The sequence below is a fragment of the Rhinolophus sinicus genome, chromosome 6 (genome assembly GCF_057876585.1).
Source record: "Rhinolophus sinicus isolate RSI-liver-muscle chromosome 6, RSI-T2T, whole genome shotgun sequence".
Lineage (NCBI taxonomy): Eukaryota > Metazoa > Chordata > Mammalia > Chiroptera > Rhinolophidae > Rhinolophus > Rhinolophus sinicus.
The window spans coordinates 43,317,243-43,336,427 of NC_142506.1; the positions used below are offsets into that span (position 1 = coordinate 43,317,243).

Below are 19,185 nucleotides of genomic sequence, written 5' to 3' on the forward strand. Positions count from 1 at the left end.
CTGCCGAGCCGTAGTGAAGATGTGGGTTGGATGTCTCGCCTGGAGCAGGGCCAGGTGAACATGGTCAGCTGCAGAAGGAAATGTGGAGTCTGCCCCCCCCACCGTAGGCTGGGTGGCCCTGGCTGTGTGGCCCTTCTCTTCCTTAATCCCTTTCCTCTAGGGGCCTGTGGGACCAACATGCCTCTGGGACACTGGGATCCTGGGCAAGTGGCAGCTTTCCAGGCCCCGGCCCAGCCCTGTTTGCCAGCTTGCTTTGGGCTCTGGAGGAGTTGGTCGACATCCTTCCATTCCTGCCTTTTGACCCGGAATGACTGCTGAGAGATTTGGAGGGTTGGGAGAGGGGGTGAAGTCACATACCACAGGCTGTGTTCTCAGTCCTGGAGCCGCCCCACTTAGGTGCTGCTTCCTGGCTCCTGGGCCGGAGCCCGAAGTCTCCACTCACTGGTCAGACCTTCATCTCTTCTCCAGGATGACCACTGCTATTTCCTTAGAGCCCCTCCTCGCTTCCTCCCACTGACTACTTCTCCAGCCCACCTTCCTTACTGTAGGAAAATGATACTATCATTAAGGAGATTTTAGTATTAATAACAGTACTGTTATTGAACATGTAGGATGTGTCAGATGTACCCAGAGCCTGCAGAATTCCTCTGTGCTGACCATTAACTGCTGTCTCCATACTGTGGACAAGGGCTTTGGCCTTAGGGAGGACGGAGAGGGCCTGAGATCACACACCACACCTCGGACTCACCAGTCTCTGATGCTCTTGCGGCAGGGCCTGACCACGTACAGTTAATTATCCCTGTGTCTCTGCCTCCTGGCAAAGGACCTGGTGTGTAGTAAACATGCAAAAGATACTTGTTAAGTGACTATATTGGTTGTATCAGAGATGGCTTCTGATGCTCCAAAGCGCTTCTAGCCCAGCTGATGAACGCATAGGCTCTCCCAAACCCTTTTTCTGTATTTACCAAAGGGGATATGATATTCAAACGGGGGCTCTTGGCCCAGACTCGTAGATGGTACTGGCTTTGCAGAAGCCTCTGACTGCGGTGCCCGTTCATGTCATGCTGCCGGGGTTTTTATGGCAGCAGCTGCTGCTGAGGATTTCCTATACGGCTTCATTCTAAGCCCTGTCTCAGTAGTCACTTGCTGCCCAGCTAACCACCCTAGACTCAGAGGCCCGAAATAGGAGTGATTTATGACTTCTCACAACTCTGTGGGCTGACTGGATAATTCCTGAGCTGGTCTCCCCAGGGCTCACATGTGTCCCTACAGTCAAGTGACAGCCGACTTAGCCGGCTGGCCCAAGATGGCCTCACTCACATGACCTGCAGTATTGCTGGCTGTTGTCTGAGGTGCCTCAGCTCTCCAAGTGGCCTCTTAAGCACCATTAGCCCAGGCCAGCTTCAGCTTCCTTACAGCACAGCACGGTGGCCTCAGGGCAGTGTTCCAGGAGGGGAAGGAGACTCCACAAGCCCCTCCTTACCTCATGGTTGCTGACATCCGATTGGCCAAAGGAAGTCACAGGGCCAAGCCACAAGGGGAGGCACCTTCCACTCCAGCTCCCTGTGGGAGGCTCAGCAAAGAAATGTGGCCATTTTTAAGGCACCACAATCCATGACTTCAAATCCATTGCTCTCATGACAAATTTTAGGATTTTCACCAGAAATTCAGTCTCTTTGAAGGCACTTCTTCTGGGTGATAAGAATGCAGTCAGCTGAAGCAGACCCTTTAGAGTCTGGTTTGAAGTAAGATCCCGACTTGCTCATGCCCCATCTGACCTTCGGCACGTTGCCTGCAACCCTGTCTCTCGGCCCGAGGCAGAATCTCGATGCATCTAATTCTTCTTCCTGTTACTCATTTTACTTCTGTCTCTGGGAAGCTGACTTAAAATTCAGGTCACCCACAGCATTTTTGGTTTCCTCGTTTCCTCAATCTTGATGTCACATTTCTTGTGTGTTTCTGTTTAAGTCGCCAAATCCCTTTTGGAAGAGTATAGGGCGTAAACCTTTGGTGAGAATCACGAGCAGAATTTATAATAAAAGAAGAAACCCTAGCACCCCAATCTTGTGGCTTTGCTGGTAAGATTCGGGATTATGGTGCTATCGCATAAGCGTGTGTAGACATGACTGAAAGTGAGTTTGTGTGTTCTGCTTCATTTGACTCAAGTGAACTGTCGTGCGGGAGACCCTGCTCGCTGCGCCATGTGTCGTGTGGGGCGGCCTGCGGGGTCTGTGGTCCCGCTCCCCACATAAGAACGCAGGATATGGTGAGGCCAAAAAGGAACACCCACGGAGCCATAGGTAGGGGAGTCATACCACTATGGTCTCACTGGAGGCTGGGCCCACCGGACGCGTGACCTGCCGTCCGCCTTTCCACCAACCGACTGATGACTCTCCTCCACTCTCCTCGACTCTGTTCCGCTCTCTCGGCTCTCCTCTTCCACTCTCCTCCACTCTGTTCCTCTCCTCTCTTCCGCACTCCTCGGCTCTGCTCTTCCGCTCTCTTCGGCTCTGCTCGGCTCTGCTCGGCTCCTTGGCAATCCTCGGCAATCCTTCGTAGCCACAGCAGTTATACCGGCGGCCAATCGGCTAACCGGCCACAGCCGACGGCCAATCAGCCACAGCCGACGGCCATCCACCACCCGAGCCAGCACCCTTCCACGTGAGGCCGAGAGCCTGTAAACTACGCTGTGGGGCTCTGTCCCCACAGAACTTTGATGTTTTTCACACCCATATGAGGCTGACCAACTTCCATTGAACTGCGGCCTGCAGAGATTAATCTGGGTTATCACATCCTCCCGGTGTTAGATGAGGCTCCCGTACCTGCACACGGACTGTGTTCCAAGCATCCGCATGCACTTCTCTCCTCTTAGAGTGTAACATCCTGGATAACGCGACTGAGAATCAGAGACACTGATACTTTATAAAGTTTTGGAACCTGGACTTGAATCTAGTCCTGTCTAGCTTCAAAGCCGGTAGACACATCAATCTTTGGCCTAAAAAGAGAAATGAACAGGTAAACTTGCTCTTTGGAACGTGGCAATGAAAAGAAACAACTGTCAAAAGAGATAGTTAACGTCTCAGGCCTTAATGTGCAGTTGAGACGGGATGCAAGCACCATTTGGAACAAACTCTGTGGAATCAGCACATTCTGGTGGTGAGTCCTGAATTCCAGAAATTTCCCATGTTCTCATTACCATTCTCTTGGATCTGCAGTGGAAAGAAGACTTGTGATTAGTAACTCAGGTGATTTTTTGTGTGTGCCTGAATTTTGTCTGCTGTAAAATGGATGCCTTGTAACTTCTAAGGCTGCTGTGTGCGATGAACTCACACTGTATTGCGAGCCTGCTGTGTCAGACCCCGCCAGCATCACCATTGTACATGTTGTCACTTAAGCCTTGCAGCAGTGCCATGCTTCCTATTGCTGTGAGCCCCACAGAAGGAACTTGAAATCGCCTGGAAAGCCTGAGTTCTTCCCAGCAAATCACCTTCTCCCCACTTTCCCATTATGACTCAATGAGATAGTGTGTGGGCAGGGCAAGCAACCTTTGAAAACAAATACTAGTGTAAGATAATAATTAATGAGGTTGACTGAGAGAAGATAAGAGGAAGGATGCATTTTAACTGGCAGTCCTGGTTACTGCTTAACCAGCTGTGGGCCAGGCACATCACTCAGATGCGTTGGACTTAGTTATTCTGAGTCACCGGGTGGGCTCTGGGTCAGTCAGTCCATCTCAGAACTGGCCTCGCATGTACACAGAGCATGGACTCTGGGCCAGTCAGACCTGGGCAGAACTGGCCTCGCATGTACACTGGACACACTACCTATGTGGTACATGCTCTTGATTCTGTCTTTTTGGTCTCAATTTTCTCGTCTTCTAAATGGGGACATTAATGCTGCCCCTCAAAGAGGCTGCTCCACAACTCTGAGCGCATAGCACTTCTCAGTAAATGTTAGCTCTGTGGAGGTGGTGTCACTGTCACTCCCATCCCCCCACGTTCTTTGTTGGAGGAACAAGCAGTCGAACCAGAGATGGGCGGCCTGGTGTAAGAGTGTGCTTTGATTTCTCTCTTTGTGCACGTGGTTGCCTGTGAACTCAGCCTACCCTTAGGTTAAAAGTTCAGTGCTAGCACTGGCTGTAAGCATGCAAGATCAATTTAGTCTTCTGTTGATCAGTTTCTTGGGGAAAAAACACTAGGTAGGGAAAGAGATGGACATAGAAAAGATGGGCCTCTCAACAGGCCTGTCAGGGCTGAACTTGGCAATGGACTGCAGGGAACTCTATGGCCCTTTCTCCAGTTCCTGGGGCATGGGAGACCTCCCTGGGTTCTGGAATAGTGCTTTGACCTTCAAAGCAGAGGCCAGGCTCACATCTGTTTCTAGAAGCAGCTCCTGGACCGCTGTGGGTCCCCCGGCCACTTTGAACAGCGTCAGGTTAGATATAGGCCATCTGCCATGATGCTTAATGACATGAAATATTGCATAGGTTAGTTTGAAGTTCCAACCTAAACGTGTCTATGTTAAAATTTATTGTTCATGAAGGTAATTTAAAAACATGGCAGTTTGAGAAGTAGAGACAAACCTCATCATTCTCCACTCTAACACCACCATTTTTATTTTAGTGCATTTCATTCCAAGCTAATCCATATGGATACATATTTTTATATAGTTGTTTCACTGTATACATAAAATTGTGTTTCCTGCTTTTTCATTTAACATAGTGTTTTGCATATAGTGCTGTGATCTATGTAATTATAATTCTTAATGGTTGCACAATATTCTTTTGAGGGGCTGCAACATAATTTAACCAACCTCTTATTGGGAAATACTTTGTTTCTTCTTATTTTCACCTATAAACAATGATGCAACATTCATGCATAAAATTTGTTCCTTACTTTGGGTTAGTTCATTAGGGTAAATTCATAGAAATGAGATTTTTCAGCTTAATGGTTATAAGTGTCTTTCTAGTTCTTGATATGTGGAGCCAAATTGCTTTCCAGTTGGATTAAACTAGTTTATACTCTATCCTTTTGCTTTTAAAAAAGATAGTGGAATGTCTGCAGCCATGTTGTTATATGGAATAGTGTGGAAAACGTCCCAGCTGCTAAAGGCAGAGAATAGATGTGTTTGATGCTGGAGTTCAGGATCAAACAGCTTGTCCCTGATTGGGCCCATCCATCCTGTCCCAAGACAGACACAAGAGTGAAGGAGGCTCCTGTGGCAACCAGCACCCTGGAATGTGCCCGCGCATGTTGGGGGGCTGGGCTTCCCTGCGCTTGGGTGCAGGTCTCTGTGCAGAGTCCTGCTCCATGTCACTCACATGAGGGGCTGGGTGTGAACGTTCCACTCGGCTTCTGTGATTTGATCTACGTAACCTAAGAGCTTGGAGCTGTGGAAAAAGATCGCGTTTGGGAACAGATTGAAGTGGAATCTGGTGCTACTCGTCCAGCGTCAGCCACCTTCCCAGGTGCTTGCTTCTCTGCAAAATGGGCTGATGTGACAGTGTTCTGTTTGCACAGACCCTTTGTGAAGGAAGAATTTGTAGTTAATAGAGACCTTAGGAGAAAAATAGATTTGGGACAACCCTTGTAGGACTGTGGGATAATTTTCACCCTAAATGAAGAGAATGTTAATGAGAACATGGACATTTTAAATTAATAAAAATAAATGGTGTGCTGTTCCCATTTACTGTTGCTCATGTTAGGAATTTTAGAAATTTGTCTCTCACCATCTCACTGAAATTCTCATGCATTTATTGTCCTCAGTTGCAGATGACAGCATCTTTCGAGGTGTGCCTCACATACCATGTTTCTGAACAAGCCACATTCACTTGTTTTCCAAAAAATCCCAAGTGGGTCCCCATTGTCTTACCTACTAACCGTGACATGAGTTACCATATATATTTTTCAAACACCTCCTTCCTCAGCCTTCAGGTTGTACGGCCGTGGCCTTGGCTGTGGCGATTGCTGGGCTTTGCTTGCCCTTGTCTCCCAGGTGGGGAGAGCCTTGTCCTCTCCTTTCATTTTTCTGCTTCTTACCTTTTTTCAACATCCATGTCTCTGATTTTAACTGTCCCCCAAGAGAATTGAAATCTTGTACTTGAAGCAAGTCTTCCCTCTGAGGAGCAGGGGGTAGTTTACTGTAGGGGGAGAACTGTGTAGCCCCTTGGTGGACAGTCCTGAGGGGTGAGAGACAGCACCAGTGCTGGGCCAGGATTCAACTCACGCTGGTCAGTTGTTTCTGGGCCATAATACCAGAAATTTCTGACTGTGATGGCTTGCGATTAGAAAGGGAAGAAACTTAATTACACGTTTTCCCTTTAGTTTCTAACCCAGGCCACCTGGGGCCCTTAACATATCATTCTAGGACTCCTGGAGACTCCGCCACCCTCCCGTAGCCGGAACTGAGGAAGGTAGGAACCGAGTTGCACTCCCCGTCGGAGCCAGGGGAGGGATGTAATCAGCGAACACCGGGTGAGATGGCGGCGCCTGCCGGCGGCAAGGCCTCATTGGGCGCAGCTCCATGAGACCAACTGAACCTGCTGATGTGACGCTGAAGTCAGGGTGGGAGATCCCAGGGGTAACGGGGACGCCACCGGTCCCCTGCAGGCTGCTCTGCTACCTGCTCACCCCCGCCCCTGCTGGCTTTGTCCTTATCTTTAGGGAATTAGGATTTCTTAATTTTAAAATACAATTGGTTTTTACATAAGTCAAGGGGAAAGAATTTTCTAAAATACATTGTTTATTTGTAAAAGGACATTTTCTAGTCGAGTTTGCTGAAATTCATCATTCCTTTAAAGTGAGGGGACCTGCTTCCGCTGCGACAGAATCCCTTCTGAGAAGAGAAGCCGCAGTTAAGGGGCTTGGTGGGAGCCCCCCAGCTGCGGAGGCCGCTGTTGACAGGAAGAAGGATGGGGTCAGAGCTGGCACCAAAAAAGGGGGCCGGAAGTGGCTCCTCAAAGTGGCAGGTGCTCCACGCACCTGTGGCTGTAGTTCTGTCATCCCAGGCCTCTTGCCTTGGGGAACGTCTGCAGGGCCCCAGAGCCATCTGGCTTCTAAAGTCTCCTTTAGAACCAGGAAGGAGGAAAAGCTGCGTGTCGACAGCCCACCTCGTGCTCCTGCTCTGGGCTGCCTACTGCTTGGGTCATCTGTGACAGACGAGTTTAGGATGGATTGACTATTCTTGAAGAGAAGATTGTGGCATGCAATAGATTTCTCCAGGGCCTGTGTCTCATTGCAAACTTGGCTTTAAAATCAGCGTTATCAAGAGATCCACACCTTAGTCCCCTGAAGGGAGAGGGAGTGAGGAGGGCTTAAAATGGCCATTTAAAATTGACAGACACCCTGGAAATACATAGCTGACAGATGTTGGTCCAGGAGTGTTTTATGTAATTATTATTTTATGTAAATAAGATCTGAGCACATATTTTAATTTCTTGAAAACTTTTTTATAAGTTTTAGATTTACAGAAAAAAAAAATAGAGCAGAGCTCCCATATGCCCTGCACCCAGTTTCCCTGTTACTAACATCCTACATTAGTATGATCGTGTGTTGTAATTGAAGGACCACTATCGATACGTTGTTATTAGCTGAAGTCCTTTCTTTATTCAGATTTCCTGAGTTTTTCCTAATGTTCTTTTTCTACTCCAACATCCTATCCAAATACCACATCGCATTTAGTCATCATGTTTTTTAGGCTCCTCTGGACTGTGACCGATTCCCAGACTTCCTTGTTTTTGATGACCTCGGCAGTTTTGAGGAGCCCTGGTCAGGGATCTTGTAGAGTATCCCTCGTTTGGGGTTTGTCTGATGTTTTCTCATGGTGAGGCTGGGATTATCAGTTTTGAGAAGGAAGACCACAGGATAACGTATGTATTCATTTGAACACATCAGTGAATGAGCTGATTGTGGGAGGGAAGGAGGAAGGTTAGGAGCATGAGCAGTTTAAAAGAGGTAAAGGCTGGGCCCTCAAATTGGAGGAAGGCAAATGTAAGCGATGGACTTACTATTTAACTTGTATATTGCCTTGCAGGTTGGAGCCTGTCAGTTACATCACCTCAGGGGATAGGATAAAGGTGTTTGTTTGTTTTTTAAAGATTTTATTGGGGAGGGGGAACAGGACTTTTATTGGGGAACAGTGTGTTCTTCCAGGATTTTTTTCCAAGTCAAGTTGTTGTCCTTTCAATCTTAGTTGTGAAGGGTGCTGTTCAGCTTCAAGTTGTTGTCCTTTCAGTCTTAGTTGTGGAGGGCGCAGCTCAGCTCCAGGTCTAGTTGCCGTTACTAGTTGCAAAGGGTGCAGCCCATCATCCCTTGCGGGAGTGAACCGGCAACCTTGTGGTTGAGAGCCCACTGGCCCATGTGGGAATCGAACCAGCAGCCTTTGGAGTTAGGAGCACGGAGCTCCAACTGCCTGAGCCACCGGGCCAGCCCCTAAAGGTGTTTTTAAATTTCCACATTCCGTAGAGAAACTGAGGCCCTAGGAGACAACCCAAGTTGTCCGAGATGATGGAGATGGACCAGGACTGATTTGCCATGTAACAACACATTTCCAATCCTTTCCTAGTTGTGTTTCAGGTGTCTTGGAGTTTCTAAGTTGAGCAGGCTGGGTTACTGACAGATATATCATCTGTATATGGCCACAGGGTTTTCATGGGAAGATTTTGACAGAATGAAGGCAGCTGACTGGCCACATATGGAGACAATGTGCGGAACAATGTGGTAGGCCCTCTGCTTGTCAGAAAAGTTAAGTGACAGGAGTAATAGCAATGTCATGGTTGACTCCAGGACAGGTGGTGGTTACAGCCCCCAAATACCAGGCGGCCCCGTGGGATTTCTCTCCAGTCTTTCTCTGTGGGGACATAGTGAAATAAATGAAGTCTTTTATGCTTTATTTGTGAGCAAGTGGTTATGTATGAAGCAGTCTGTGACTTTGAACCCACCATAGAAATTTGCTCCCCTCCCATTTCAGCAACACTGAGTTTCATGAGCAAGTTGGACTAATGAATGTGGAACTTGAATTCACATTCATTACTCCGATTCATCATTACATCGATGAATTCAGTGTCCCTAAACCCTGACTGTGCATTAGAGCTGCCTGGGAAGCTGCTAGAAAACTCCCCGGGCTGGGCCCATCCCCAGAGGTTGTGGTGCAGTGGGCTGGGCAGGACCAGGCCAGGAGACTTGCCTTCTGTCTGTCCCTCACTCAGGCTCTACCCAGGTCCTGATGCTTGAACCTTCCTGTCTTTTGAGTCTTACCTGAGTAAAGGTTTTGGAAGCAGTTGGGAGGTACTGTTGGAAGCTCACCTGGGCTTTTCCCACTCCTCCCGCTTGTAGGATCAGCTCTTCCTAGAGATGAAACTGGGGGAGGGGTGCGGGGGGACAGGTCCTCGCTGCTGCTCCTGCATGGAAACGTGTTCGCTTGTGCAGAAATGTTGGAATGACTGAGCCCAGCATGGTTCTGGTCTCTAAGGTGTGTTGTGTTCCCTTCCTATTCTAATGGCCACTAGGAGGGAAGATAACACTCTTTCTCTTAAACCAAGTTACAACTTTGAGTGGCAAGTCTTCTGTGGAAGCAGACACCAGTTCTCTTATAAATGCATGGGTACTGATGCTGCAGGGAAGTCTTGTTGTGGTTTAGAGTGACCTGACTACTAGCCCGCTTAAGGGGGCCTCTCCTCGGCATTCTGGCATTTTCTCAGGACTGTTTCCAGGGAGTTAAGATTAAGTTTGTCAGTTTGTTAATATGTGCCACACCCTATTTAGAAAGTTGAAGTTTGGATACTGACACAATATCTCAGCAGGTTTCATCCTCTTCTAGAAAGACCTAGGATGTTCCCCTGTACCAACCACCCTGTTGGGGACCTCCCGCCCCAAAGAATTAGAAACAATAAACCGTCCTTGTGGTTCCTCTCTGCATCACTCTATAGTGAGGATGCTGGATTAGGAGAGGTCTTGGTCTTTAGCAGGAAACCAAGTCTACTCTGAAAAATTCGCTTTCAGTAAGCAGTTTAGTTTTATGTCTTAGCTTGGCAGTGTGCTCTTAAGAAATGGGCTGTGAAAATATAAATCACATCTTTTTTACAGATCTGGCACCCTGGCTTTTTTTCCCCTCAGAACTTGAATGTTGCTGCTGTATGGACTGGTTGTGGTGGTGGTGATCCCTGAACAGTCATTAGGAGGTAACAGTGGAAAGCAGGCAATTGATGAGAAAGGAGCCAAGCAGTCATTGAGATAGTATTTCTGGTAACTCAGTCTGCCTCTTAGCAGATGGTGTAGTCGGCTGAAATAATTTAACAGTGACAAGATGTATTTCAGTAAGGGATATTGAAAATAACCTATTTTCTTTTTTCTTCCACAGTGATATTTTTATCTTTGTTAACAAATATAACCTTTAGCCATTTAAATTTTATGAAGGCGGTCTTTGATGATTTAGCGATATACATTTAGTCTTTATTGTCTAGGTTTACATGTGTAAGCATATTTATTTTGGTTGGTGTTGCATAAGTCAAACACCCTACCATAGGTGGTAATCGTCTTTATATTGGACTGTAAGTAAGAGGTCAGTGTGAGACGAAATGATATTTTACAGCTCAGACTTGCCTCTTTCGTGACTCAGCTCTTGGACTCCCACTGCTCGCAGCCCCACTGAATAGCTGTCTGGGTACAGCCGTGTTCTGTCCACCTTCGGAATATTCTGAGCTCATCTCTGCCATGGTCAGGTCGTATGGCACTGATAAACGGAGTGGGTTTAGAATGTGCCGACCAAGTCCTTGACAGCCCTCCTCACAAAATGGGTCGATTTCCCTTCCTCTCGAATGTGACTGGACGTAGTGCCTTGCTTCTAATGAGTAAAATGTGATGGTGTGACAGTGCGTGAGTTCCAGGACTCGGTCATGAGAGGGGCTTGGCATAGTCCTTTCTCCCTCTGTCTGTCTTTCTTTCCCCCTCTTTCTGTCCCTCTCCCTGGGATCACTTACTGAGGGGGAGGCCAGCTGCCGTGTGTGCGGCCGCTCACACAGCCCTGGGGCCGAGTCTGTGGTGAGCACCTGCGGCCTCCAGCCAACAGCCATGTGAGTGAACTGTTTTGGTGGCTGCCTCTGCACCCCAGGCAAACCTTCTGATGGCGGCGGCCCTGCCTGACTTGCCTGCTGCCTCCTGAGAGCGCCTGGGCCAGAACCATCTGGATTCCTGACCCTCGGAGCTGTGTGAGATGATGATGTTTCTCGTTTGTAGCTTCTGAGTTTTGAGGCTGTTTGTTTCGCAGCAGGTGATCGCACACTTAGCCCTTCGGATGTCTTTGCTCAAGTGTGGGGCTGGGCTGAGGAGTGCCCTCAAGTTGATGGCAGCCTGTTAGAGCTGCAGGGGCTGCTCCTCCCGTTGCCCCCACACCCCCACCCCCCGCCTTTCTCCCGCCTTCCTCGGCCCCTTTTCCTCCTTAGCACAGCCGCTCCATCCACCGACTGGCACTTTGTCTCTGGAAAAAGCCAAGCCCACTTTTTATTTATTTATTCTTATTTTGAAACAGACAGATCATATTGGGAATACAATGGGGAATAATCTTTTAATACTTAAACCTATATTTACACTTAGTTAATTTTTATAACTCCAATAAACCAGCTAATGGGCTTTACTGTTTCTGAACATAACGTCATTTTATTAAAAGTCATTGCTCTTTTATCTACTTTGACATAGGATGAATTTGGCTGCTGTACTCTCTGATTGTGGTAGGTAAATAGCCCTGACTCAGTCATTTATTCCCATCTGACCTCACTCCTGGCCTGAGGTAATAGGCTGCTTCTGTTGTAAGAACAGTGCAGGCGCATCCTGTCTTGAGCTTGTAGACTGAAAACTAACCAAAGTCACACATCGTACCGCTCCGGTCAGTTCATAGGCAGAAGCCAGGAATGATGTGGCTGAAACGCCAGTTAACTCAGGAGAGGAGTCTGTGCCCTGGGTGGGGCTCTCTGGGTCTTTCCCGAGGCTGCGTGGATGTCCCACACTGTGGTCCAGATGGTGCGGCTGAGTGGGCAGCTGCCCCCTCCTGCTCCATGCGTCCTGATTGGCCTGGCAGCGTCCTAGACCTCTGGTTAAATCTCCAGGCAGAGCTCAGTTTCCAGTCAGAACACTGAGCCCGCCTGGTCTCTGGTCTGTGTTTGCCTGGAGCGCAGGCTTCTGTGGGGTCGTCATTATGTAATCAGTGCCTGCATCCCTCCTTTGAGGGCAGGAGAAGCAAAGCATCCTGGGAGATGACAGCACGCTTACCAGAGGGATCACCGGCTTGGGATTCTCTGCAACCTTCCACCCAGCATCAAACCACATCATTACTCCTCAAATCTCAGCAAATTATACTTGTCACTAGAAAGGGCCTGTCCATCACTGCGCCATTTGATCTTAAGGGAGAAAACACGCCCTGATGTCAGTGGGCGCTGGGCGCAGAGCCTTCTCCGGGCATTTGCATTCAGTTCGTTTCCATTTTTAAAGGGAGCCGCCAGTGGTGTAAAGTGTCATGATGTCTGCAGATGTGCGGGGGGGGTGGAGTGAAAAGCTTCCACAGCAAAATGGGCGAAGCCAGGAATGCCAGTCTGAGTAAGGAGGGTAAGGGGGTTTTCAACTGCATCTGTTATTGAGCAGCCACCACACATGGTGCTATGGGGACACACAAGAAATGTGACAAAACCGTCCTGCCCTCAGAGGACCTGAACATTTGTGAAATCGGCAGACATTATAATAAAGCGCTGAGTGTATCTGCTACACAGGAAAGCGAGAGCGAGCGGGGACCTTAGCCCAGCACCCCAGTGTTACAGAACTTAGACGACTTACTCAGACCCCTTCGCTCATTGGCAAAGCCGTGCCTACAACCTGGGGCTCTAGCTCCTGTGCCAGAGCTCTTCCCAGCATGCCCTGTGTCCTGCTTGTCCCTTAAATGTTGACATCTCGTGCTGCCCCTGGGCCCTGTTGTCACTCTGCTCACACTCTCCCTGGATTGTCTGTCTCACGCTCACAGTAGCTTTCATTGCCTCATGCCTTTCCAGAACTCCAAACGTGTGTCTCCACCTTTTTTCCCAATACCGCCTCTTGGTATCTCACAGTAACCTCAACATTCCCAAACAAACTCGTCTGTCTCTCCTAGCGCTACTCCCTGCCCCTCCAGACAGTACTCTGTGTTTTTTAACCTGTGGATGTCACTCCTGGCCAATCTGCTCCCCGTATCACAGCCAAAGTGATGTTTCTAGAACACACGCTTCAAGTCTCAGAGTATCTTGCCACTTCCACGATTTCCATTTTCTACCGTTCATTTTTTCTCTCCATCTGGAAGCCTCATGTCCCCCACCCCCCCATCACTTCTCCATGCCAGGTCACTTGGCTCCCTCAGGTCTCTGCCAGGCATCCCTTCTGTGCATAGACTTCCCAATGCTCCTGCTGGCATCCTGCCCTCCCGCTGCATGGGGCGTGTGACACTGTGCTGTCATTGCCCAATGCTTGTCTGTGCCTGGGTGCATACACTCAACCAAGACAAAGCTGCCCGGTCCCCACCGTGTCTCTAGGGACTTGTTAATATCCAGCAAAGGCTGTGGGTGACAAGAAGGGAGTGGACAATGACAGGTGTCAGGAGGGGTGAGTGGTTGACCGGTGGTGGGTTGTACTTGGGCACTGTCTCAGCCCTCTTGGTCTAGCAGGAACGTGTAGTGACCAGACATGTTCGAGACATGTCGATGCGTGCTTTAATCTCAGCTGTCTGTGGTTGGAGGGGGAGCTCCGTCAGCAGAAGGCGGTGCAGGAGAATCACTGAGACCGGGACTCCAGTTTCCTGGGGTTCGAGTCCAGCTTCATTACCTACTTCCTGTCGCTTACATCCCATGCCTCAGCTTCCTCATCTGTGACGTGTGTGCAGTGTCCCGGGGGGCCTGGCCCTGGCGATGCTGGGTGAGTGTGAGGCAGGGGCAGAGGCGGCCCCCACTTTTCTTCCTGCCCCTCCTGTTCATCCTCATTTTGCTCTAGGAGCACGGGGTGAACATGGGTATTTGCAGGTTGTGACGGGGAGTCCTGACCAAAGCAGCTGTCTGTTGGGGACCTCCCACATGACATCCTCTTCCTGGGTATTCACGGTATTGTGAGACCCAGGCTCCTGTGGCTTAACCCAGCCCGTGGCCGGAGCCTCATCCTGACACATAGGGGGCCCTCTCGAGCCTCCTGCCGCTGTGTGACCTAGCCGAGGCACTCAACCTCTTGTCTTGTGTGTCCCCGTTGTAAAACAGGAATTATCAAATGTAGGGCCTGTTGCAGAGAAGACAAAGTGTCTCGTGCAATGCCTGATGCGTAGTAGGTCTTCACAAGTGGCACTTAACATTACTTCCCCGACCGTGCCATGTCCTGGTGAGATGGCATGTCCTCGTCCATGCCCGTAGCTTTGGAGTGGATGTGGCTGATTGCGGAGGTGGGAGAGTAAGGCATGTTACGTGTGGACTAGTCTGTCTTGTTTGTGGGAAGAAAGAACACTTATTTTCTGAGAAAACGTTGGTGCAGGTGTTAATTTGGGGAACACTGCGATAATGCCTTGATCCTTAGGTGTAGGAAAGACGACCAAGGTCATGGGCCACACCAACAATGTTCGCTTTTGGATTTATTCAAGTGCGTACAAGGTTAAATATTTTGATCCATTAGCCAATGTATGTAGTAGGCCTGTGCCAAAGGAAAAAATTATTAGGCACAAATGCTACAAGCAAGCTACAAAATGAAAATTAATAATGCTTAATTAAAAGCCTCACATTGTGACTCATAACTGCGTTACTTGCTGAATTTAGTACTCACACATTATTTCCTAGTGTTGGAAAGGCAGCTCGTAGGCTAGATTCTTTCCCACACATTTGCCAAGATTGCCGCAAAAATCATTGCCAGTAGTAAATTGAAAGTTTATTTAGAACCAAATCATCTCAAAAGCCAAATTATAAATATCTTTCAAAAAATGTTAATTGGGATACCGATGCATTTTAATACAGTTGTTAGCACGTGGGATAGGATCTTCAAAAGTCACAGTTCTTGGGGTGCTTGCAGTCCTGAGAAAGGCCTTGTGATAGGGGTGGGGCTGGGACCACCCAGGTGTGGGGTGGTTCCTGTCACCAGCCCTGGTCTGCAGGGGGTCATCCTTCTGGGGGGCCCCTCCCATCACTTCACATGGGCCTGGAGGATAAGCCCAGCAGCGTCACTGTCCTGCAGAAGCAACTGAAGGAAAAGCTGGCCTCCAAAGGGAGGAGGCTTAGGCACAGTTTTTCTTTAATTACTGTAACTTTGGGGTAAAAATGCAGATTGTTGGCAGAGCAAGTTACCTGTGGGGGAAAATGTATGATGTGGCCCAGCCCTGAGGGTTACGACTCTTGCGACTTTCACTTTCCATTGTAACGAGCCCGGTGTCCCTTGGTCAGCTTACCACTGCCCTTGCCCGTCTGGAAGAATGCTAGTTGAACAGCCCACGGGATCACATCGGGTTGGTCTGCCCTGAGGGAGAACTTAAGGCCCCCACCGACCTGGTGGCATCTGTGCAGGCAAAGGGCCCGTTGAAAACGCTTGGCTCTCAGAAGTCTGTGTGGGTAGCCATGGGGTATTTCTGATTTGGGTTATGTATAGAAACCTTTCTTACTTTATTCACAGGAATCAGATTCCAAGTAGTTGAAAATATATTTAGCTCTGTGGTCATGGAGTTGTTATTTAGTTTGATTTAATGTTGATGGAATAAATTGTTTGTGCAGATGAGTTGAATAAATTCTTCCAGAGCTTCTATCTTATTTTGCTTTCACATTAAGCCCTTAATTTGCAGCTCCGTGCTGCTGGCAGACCTATTAGAGTAAGCCCTATGGACCGCTCCATGGGTCCTGTCCCCTCCCTCCACTGTTGTTCGCCGGAATTAGACAAATCCGGTCTTAGGGCATCTTTAAACCATCTAAGATGTCTGGAGAGCTACCCTGATTTTAGTGGCTTTAATGAAAGCACTATTAAATTCTTTTATTTAATCCACTTTCCCTGCCTGCCTTCCCCACCTGCACAGATCCCCAAAGCCTAGGAGTTTGCAGAGCGTTTCTTTCCCGTCATATGCGATACAAATATAAATGAAGAGAGATGTAAACCCTCCCTTAGAAAAGGCATCCCACCCTTTCCTCCCCTTGCATCTCTGTCACCTAAGAAGTTCTGGGGTGCAGGTCCCCGAGATGGGAATTCTCAGTCACTCATCACTGGCATCATAGGACTCAGTGTTTGTTGAACTGATGCGTGAAGGTGTGCTTCAAGAACCAGTTGACTCATCTGGTGTCTTTGTTCCCTCAGGAGGACTGGAATGACATTGACCCAATTAAAAAGAAAGACCTTCACCACAGCAACGGAGATGAGAAAGCACAAAACATGGAGACCCTCCCTCCAGGTACTGAGCAGCCCACGGGGCCAGTCGGCCTTGGGCTGGTGGCTGGTGGCCTGGAAGTCCCTGTGCCCACTGACTGGCTTGATGCGGTGTTGGGAGCGTGTCGCCTGTGGGGTGGGGAGTGCATGTCCTAGGGCCTCTGGGGACACTCCGAAAGCCATGTTTCGCTGGCTTCCTTTGGGCCAATTTGGTGAGTGGTCACCAAAATTTGTTGAAAGAAAAAAATAGAATGAAATAGGAAATGTAGGACGGTATATTAGTTCACAAAATTTTTAACAGACTTTATTTTTTAGAGCAGTTTTTGATTCACAGCAAAATTGAGCAGAAACTATGGAAATTTCCATATGCCCGGCCCCCGTCTGACACAGGCACAGCCTCCTCAACTGTCATTGTCCCTAGCAGAGGGGACATTTGTCACAATCGATGAACCTACACGGACACGTCATCATCACCCAGAGTCTGTCATTTGCATTAGGGTCACTCTTGGTGTTGTGCATTCGGTGACATGAATCCACCATTAGAGTGTCACACAGAATGGTTTCACTGCCCCAAAACCCCTGCGCTCTATCTGGTCACCCCTACCTCTCCCCTACCCGCTGCAACCACTGATCTTTTTACTGTCTCCATGGTTTTGCCTTTTCCAGAATGTCATATAGGTGGAATCACACAGTGTGTGGCCTTTTCACATTGGCTTCTCTCACATATAACGTGCATTGAAGCTCCTCCACCTCTTTTCATGTCTTGATAGCTTGTTCCTTTTAGCGATGAATAATGTTCCACTGTCTGGATGGACCACAGTTTATTTATCCATCACCTACTGGAGGGCATCTTCGTTGCTCCCAAATTTGGGCGATTATGAATAGAGCTGCTGTAAACATCGGTGCACAGGCCTTTGTGTGGACACAAGTTTTCAGTTTATTTGGGTAAATATAAGAAGTGAAACTGCTGGATCATGTGGTAGGAATATGTTTATTTATTCGTTTGGAATATGTTTATTTTTGGAAGAAACCGACAAACTATCCACAGTGTGCACCACTTTGCAACCCACCAGCAGTGAGAGTTCCTGTTGCTCCACATCCTCGTCAGCATTTGGAGTTGGTATTTTTGATTTTGGCCATTCTAATAAGTGGAAGTGTTTTCTCATTTTAATTTGCGTTTCCCTGATGACAAATGATGTGGGGCGTCTTTTCAAGTGTTTATTTGCCATCTGTTTATCTTCTTTGATGAGGTCTCTGTTCAGGTCTTTGGCCCATTTATGTTGTTGTTAAATTTTTTTTTTATATTGGGGATGTTTCTCCGGGGCCCATCAGCGCCAGTTGTTGGGCCCAGTCCAGTCTAGTTGTGGAGGATGAAGCTCCTAGTCCAGTCGCCATTTTTGAACCGGCAACCTTGTTGTTGAAAGCTCGTGCTCTAACCCACCGAGCCATCCGGCCGCCCCTCCGGAAGCTTAGCGGCAGCTTGTTGCTTTTAATCTAGTTGTGGAAGGCGCAGCTCAGCTCCAAGTCTAGTTGCTGTTTTCAGTCTTTAGTTGCAGCAGGCACAGCCCACCATCCTATGCGGGAATTGAACCAGCAACCTTGTGTTTGAGAGCTGGCGCTCTAACCGACTGAGCCATCCGGCCTCCCCCTCTGGAAGCTCAGCTGCAGCTCGTCTTCAATCTAGTTGTGGAGGGCGCAGCTCACTGGCCCATGTGGGAATCGAACCAGCAACCCTGTTTTTAAGAGCTTGTGCTCTAACCAACTGAGCCATCCGGCCGCCCCTTTGGCCCATTTTTTAATTGGTTTGTTCACTTATTGTTGAGTTTTAAGAGTTGTTTGTGTATTTTGGATAACGGTCCTTAATGAGATATGTTTACAAATATTTTCTTTCAGCCGGCTTGTCATCTCAGTCTCTCGATAGTGTCTTGATAGAGCAGAAAATTTTAATTTTAATGAAATTTAGCTTTATCAATTTTTTCATGGATCATGGCTTTGGTGTTGTATCTAAAAAGTCATCCCCAAACCCAAGGTCATCTAGATTTTTTTCTCTATCTTCTAGGAGTGTTATAGTTTTGTTTTCCATGTTCAGGACTATGGTCCATTTTGAGTCAATTTTGAGAACAATGTAAGGTCCGTGTCTAGGTTGTTTTTTTTGTTTGTTTGTTTTTTTGCATGTGGATGTCCAATTGTTTCAGCACTAGTTGTTGAAAAGACTGTCTTTGCTCCATTGTGTTGCCTTGGCTCCTTTGTCAAAGAGCAGTTGACTGTGTTTATGTGGGTCTGTTTCTGGGCCCTCTGCCCTATTCCATAGACCTATTTGTCTGTTCTTTCCCCAGTATCACACTGTCGCGATGGCTTTAGCTTTATATTAAGTCTTAATGTTGATAGTGTCAGTCCAACTTTGTTCTTCCACGTGTGTTGTGTTGGCTATTCCGGGGATTTTGCCTTTCTATACACACTTTAGAGTCAGTTTGTTGATGCCCACAAAATAACTTGCTGGGATTTTGATTTAAATTGTGTTGAATCTAGCCATCAAGTTGGTAAGAACTGCCCTCTTAACAATATTGAGTCTTCCTACCTGTGAATATGAAATATCCTTTTATTTAGTGCCTTTTTAATGTTTTCATCAGTTTTATAGTTTTGTTCATATACATTTTGTACCTGTTTTGTTAGATTTATACCAAAGTATTTCATGTTCAGGATGCTAATGGAAATAGTATTGTTTTTAATTTCAAAATTACTTGTTCATTGTTCATATATAGCAAAGCAGTTGACTTTTGTATGTTAACTTTGTAGTCTGCAA

At 47.8% G+C, this 19,185-nt stretch overlaps 1 protein-coding gene across 2 annotated transcripts in view; it reads left to right on the forward strand.

Moving 5' to 3' along the window:
* The window catches only part of GALNT2 (polypeptide N-acetylgalactosaminyltransferase 2), a 169,307-nt gene that overhangs the window by 69,410 nt on the left and 80,712 nt on the right, over positions 1 to 19,185 (forward strand). For both annotated transcript variants that reach the window (XM_074316435.2, XM_074316434.2), the window contains one exon: positions 16,314 to 16,407. In XM_074316435.2, coding sequence (XP_074172536.1) covers positions 16,314 to 16,407 — 94 coding nt within the window. The remainder of the gene's footprint in view (positions 1 to 16,313; positions 16,408 to 19,185) is intronic.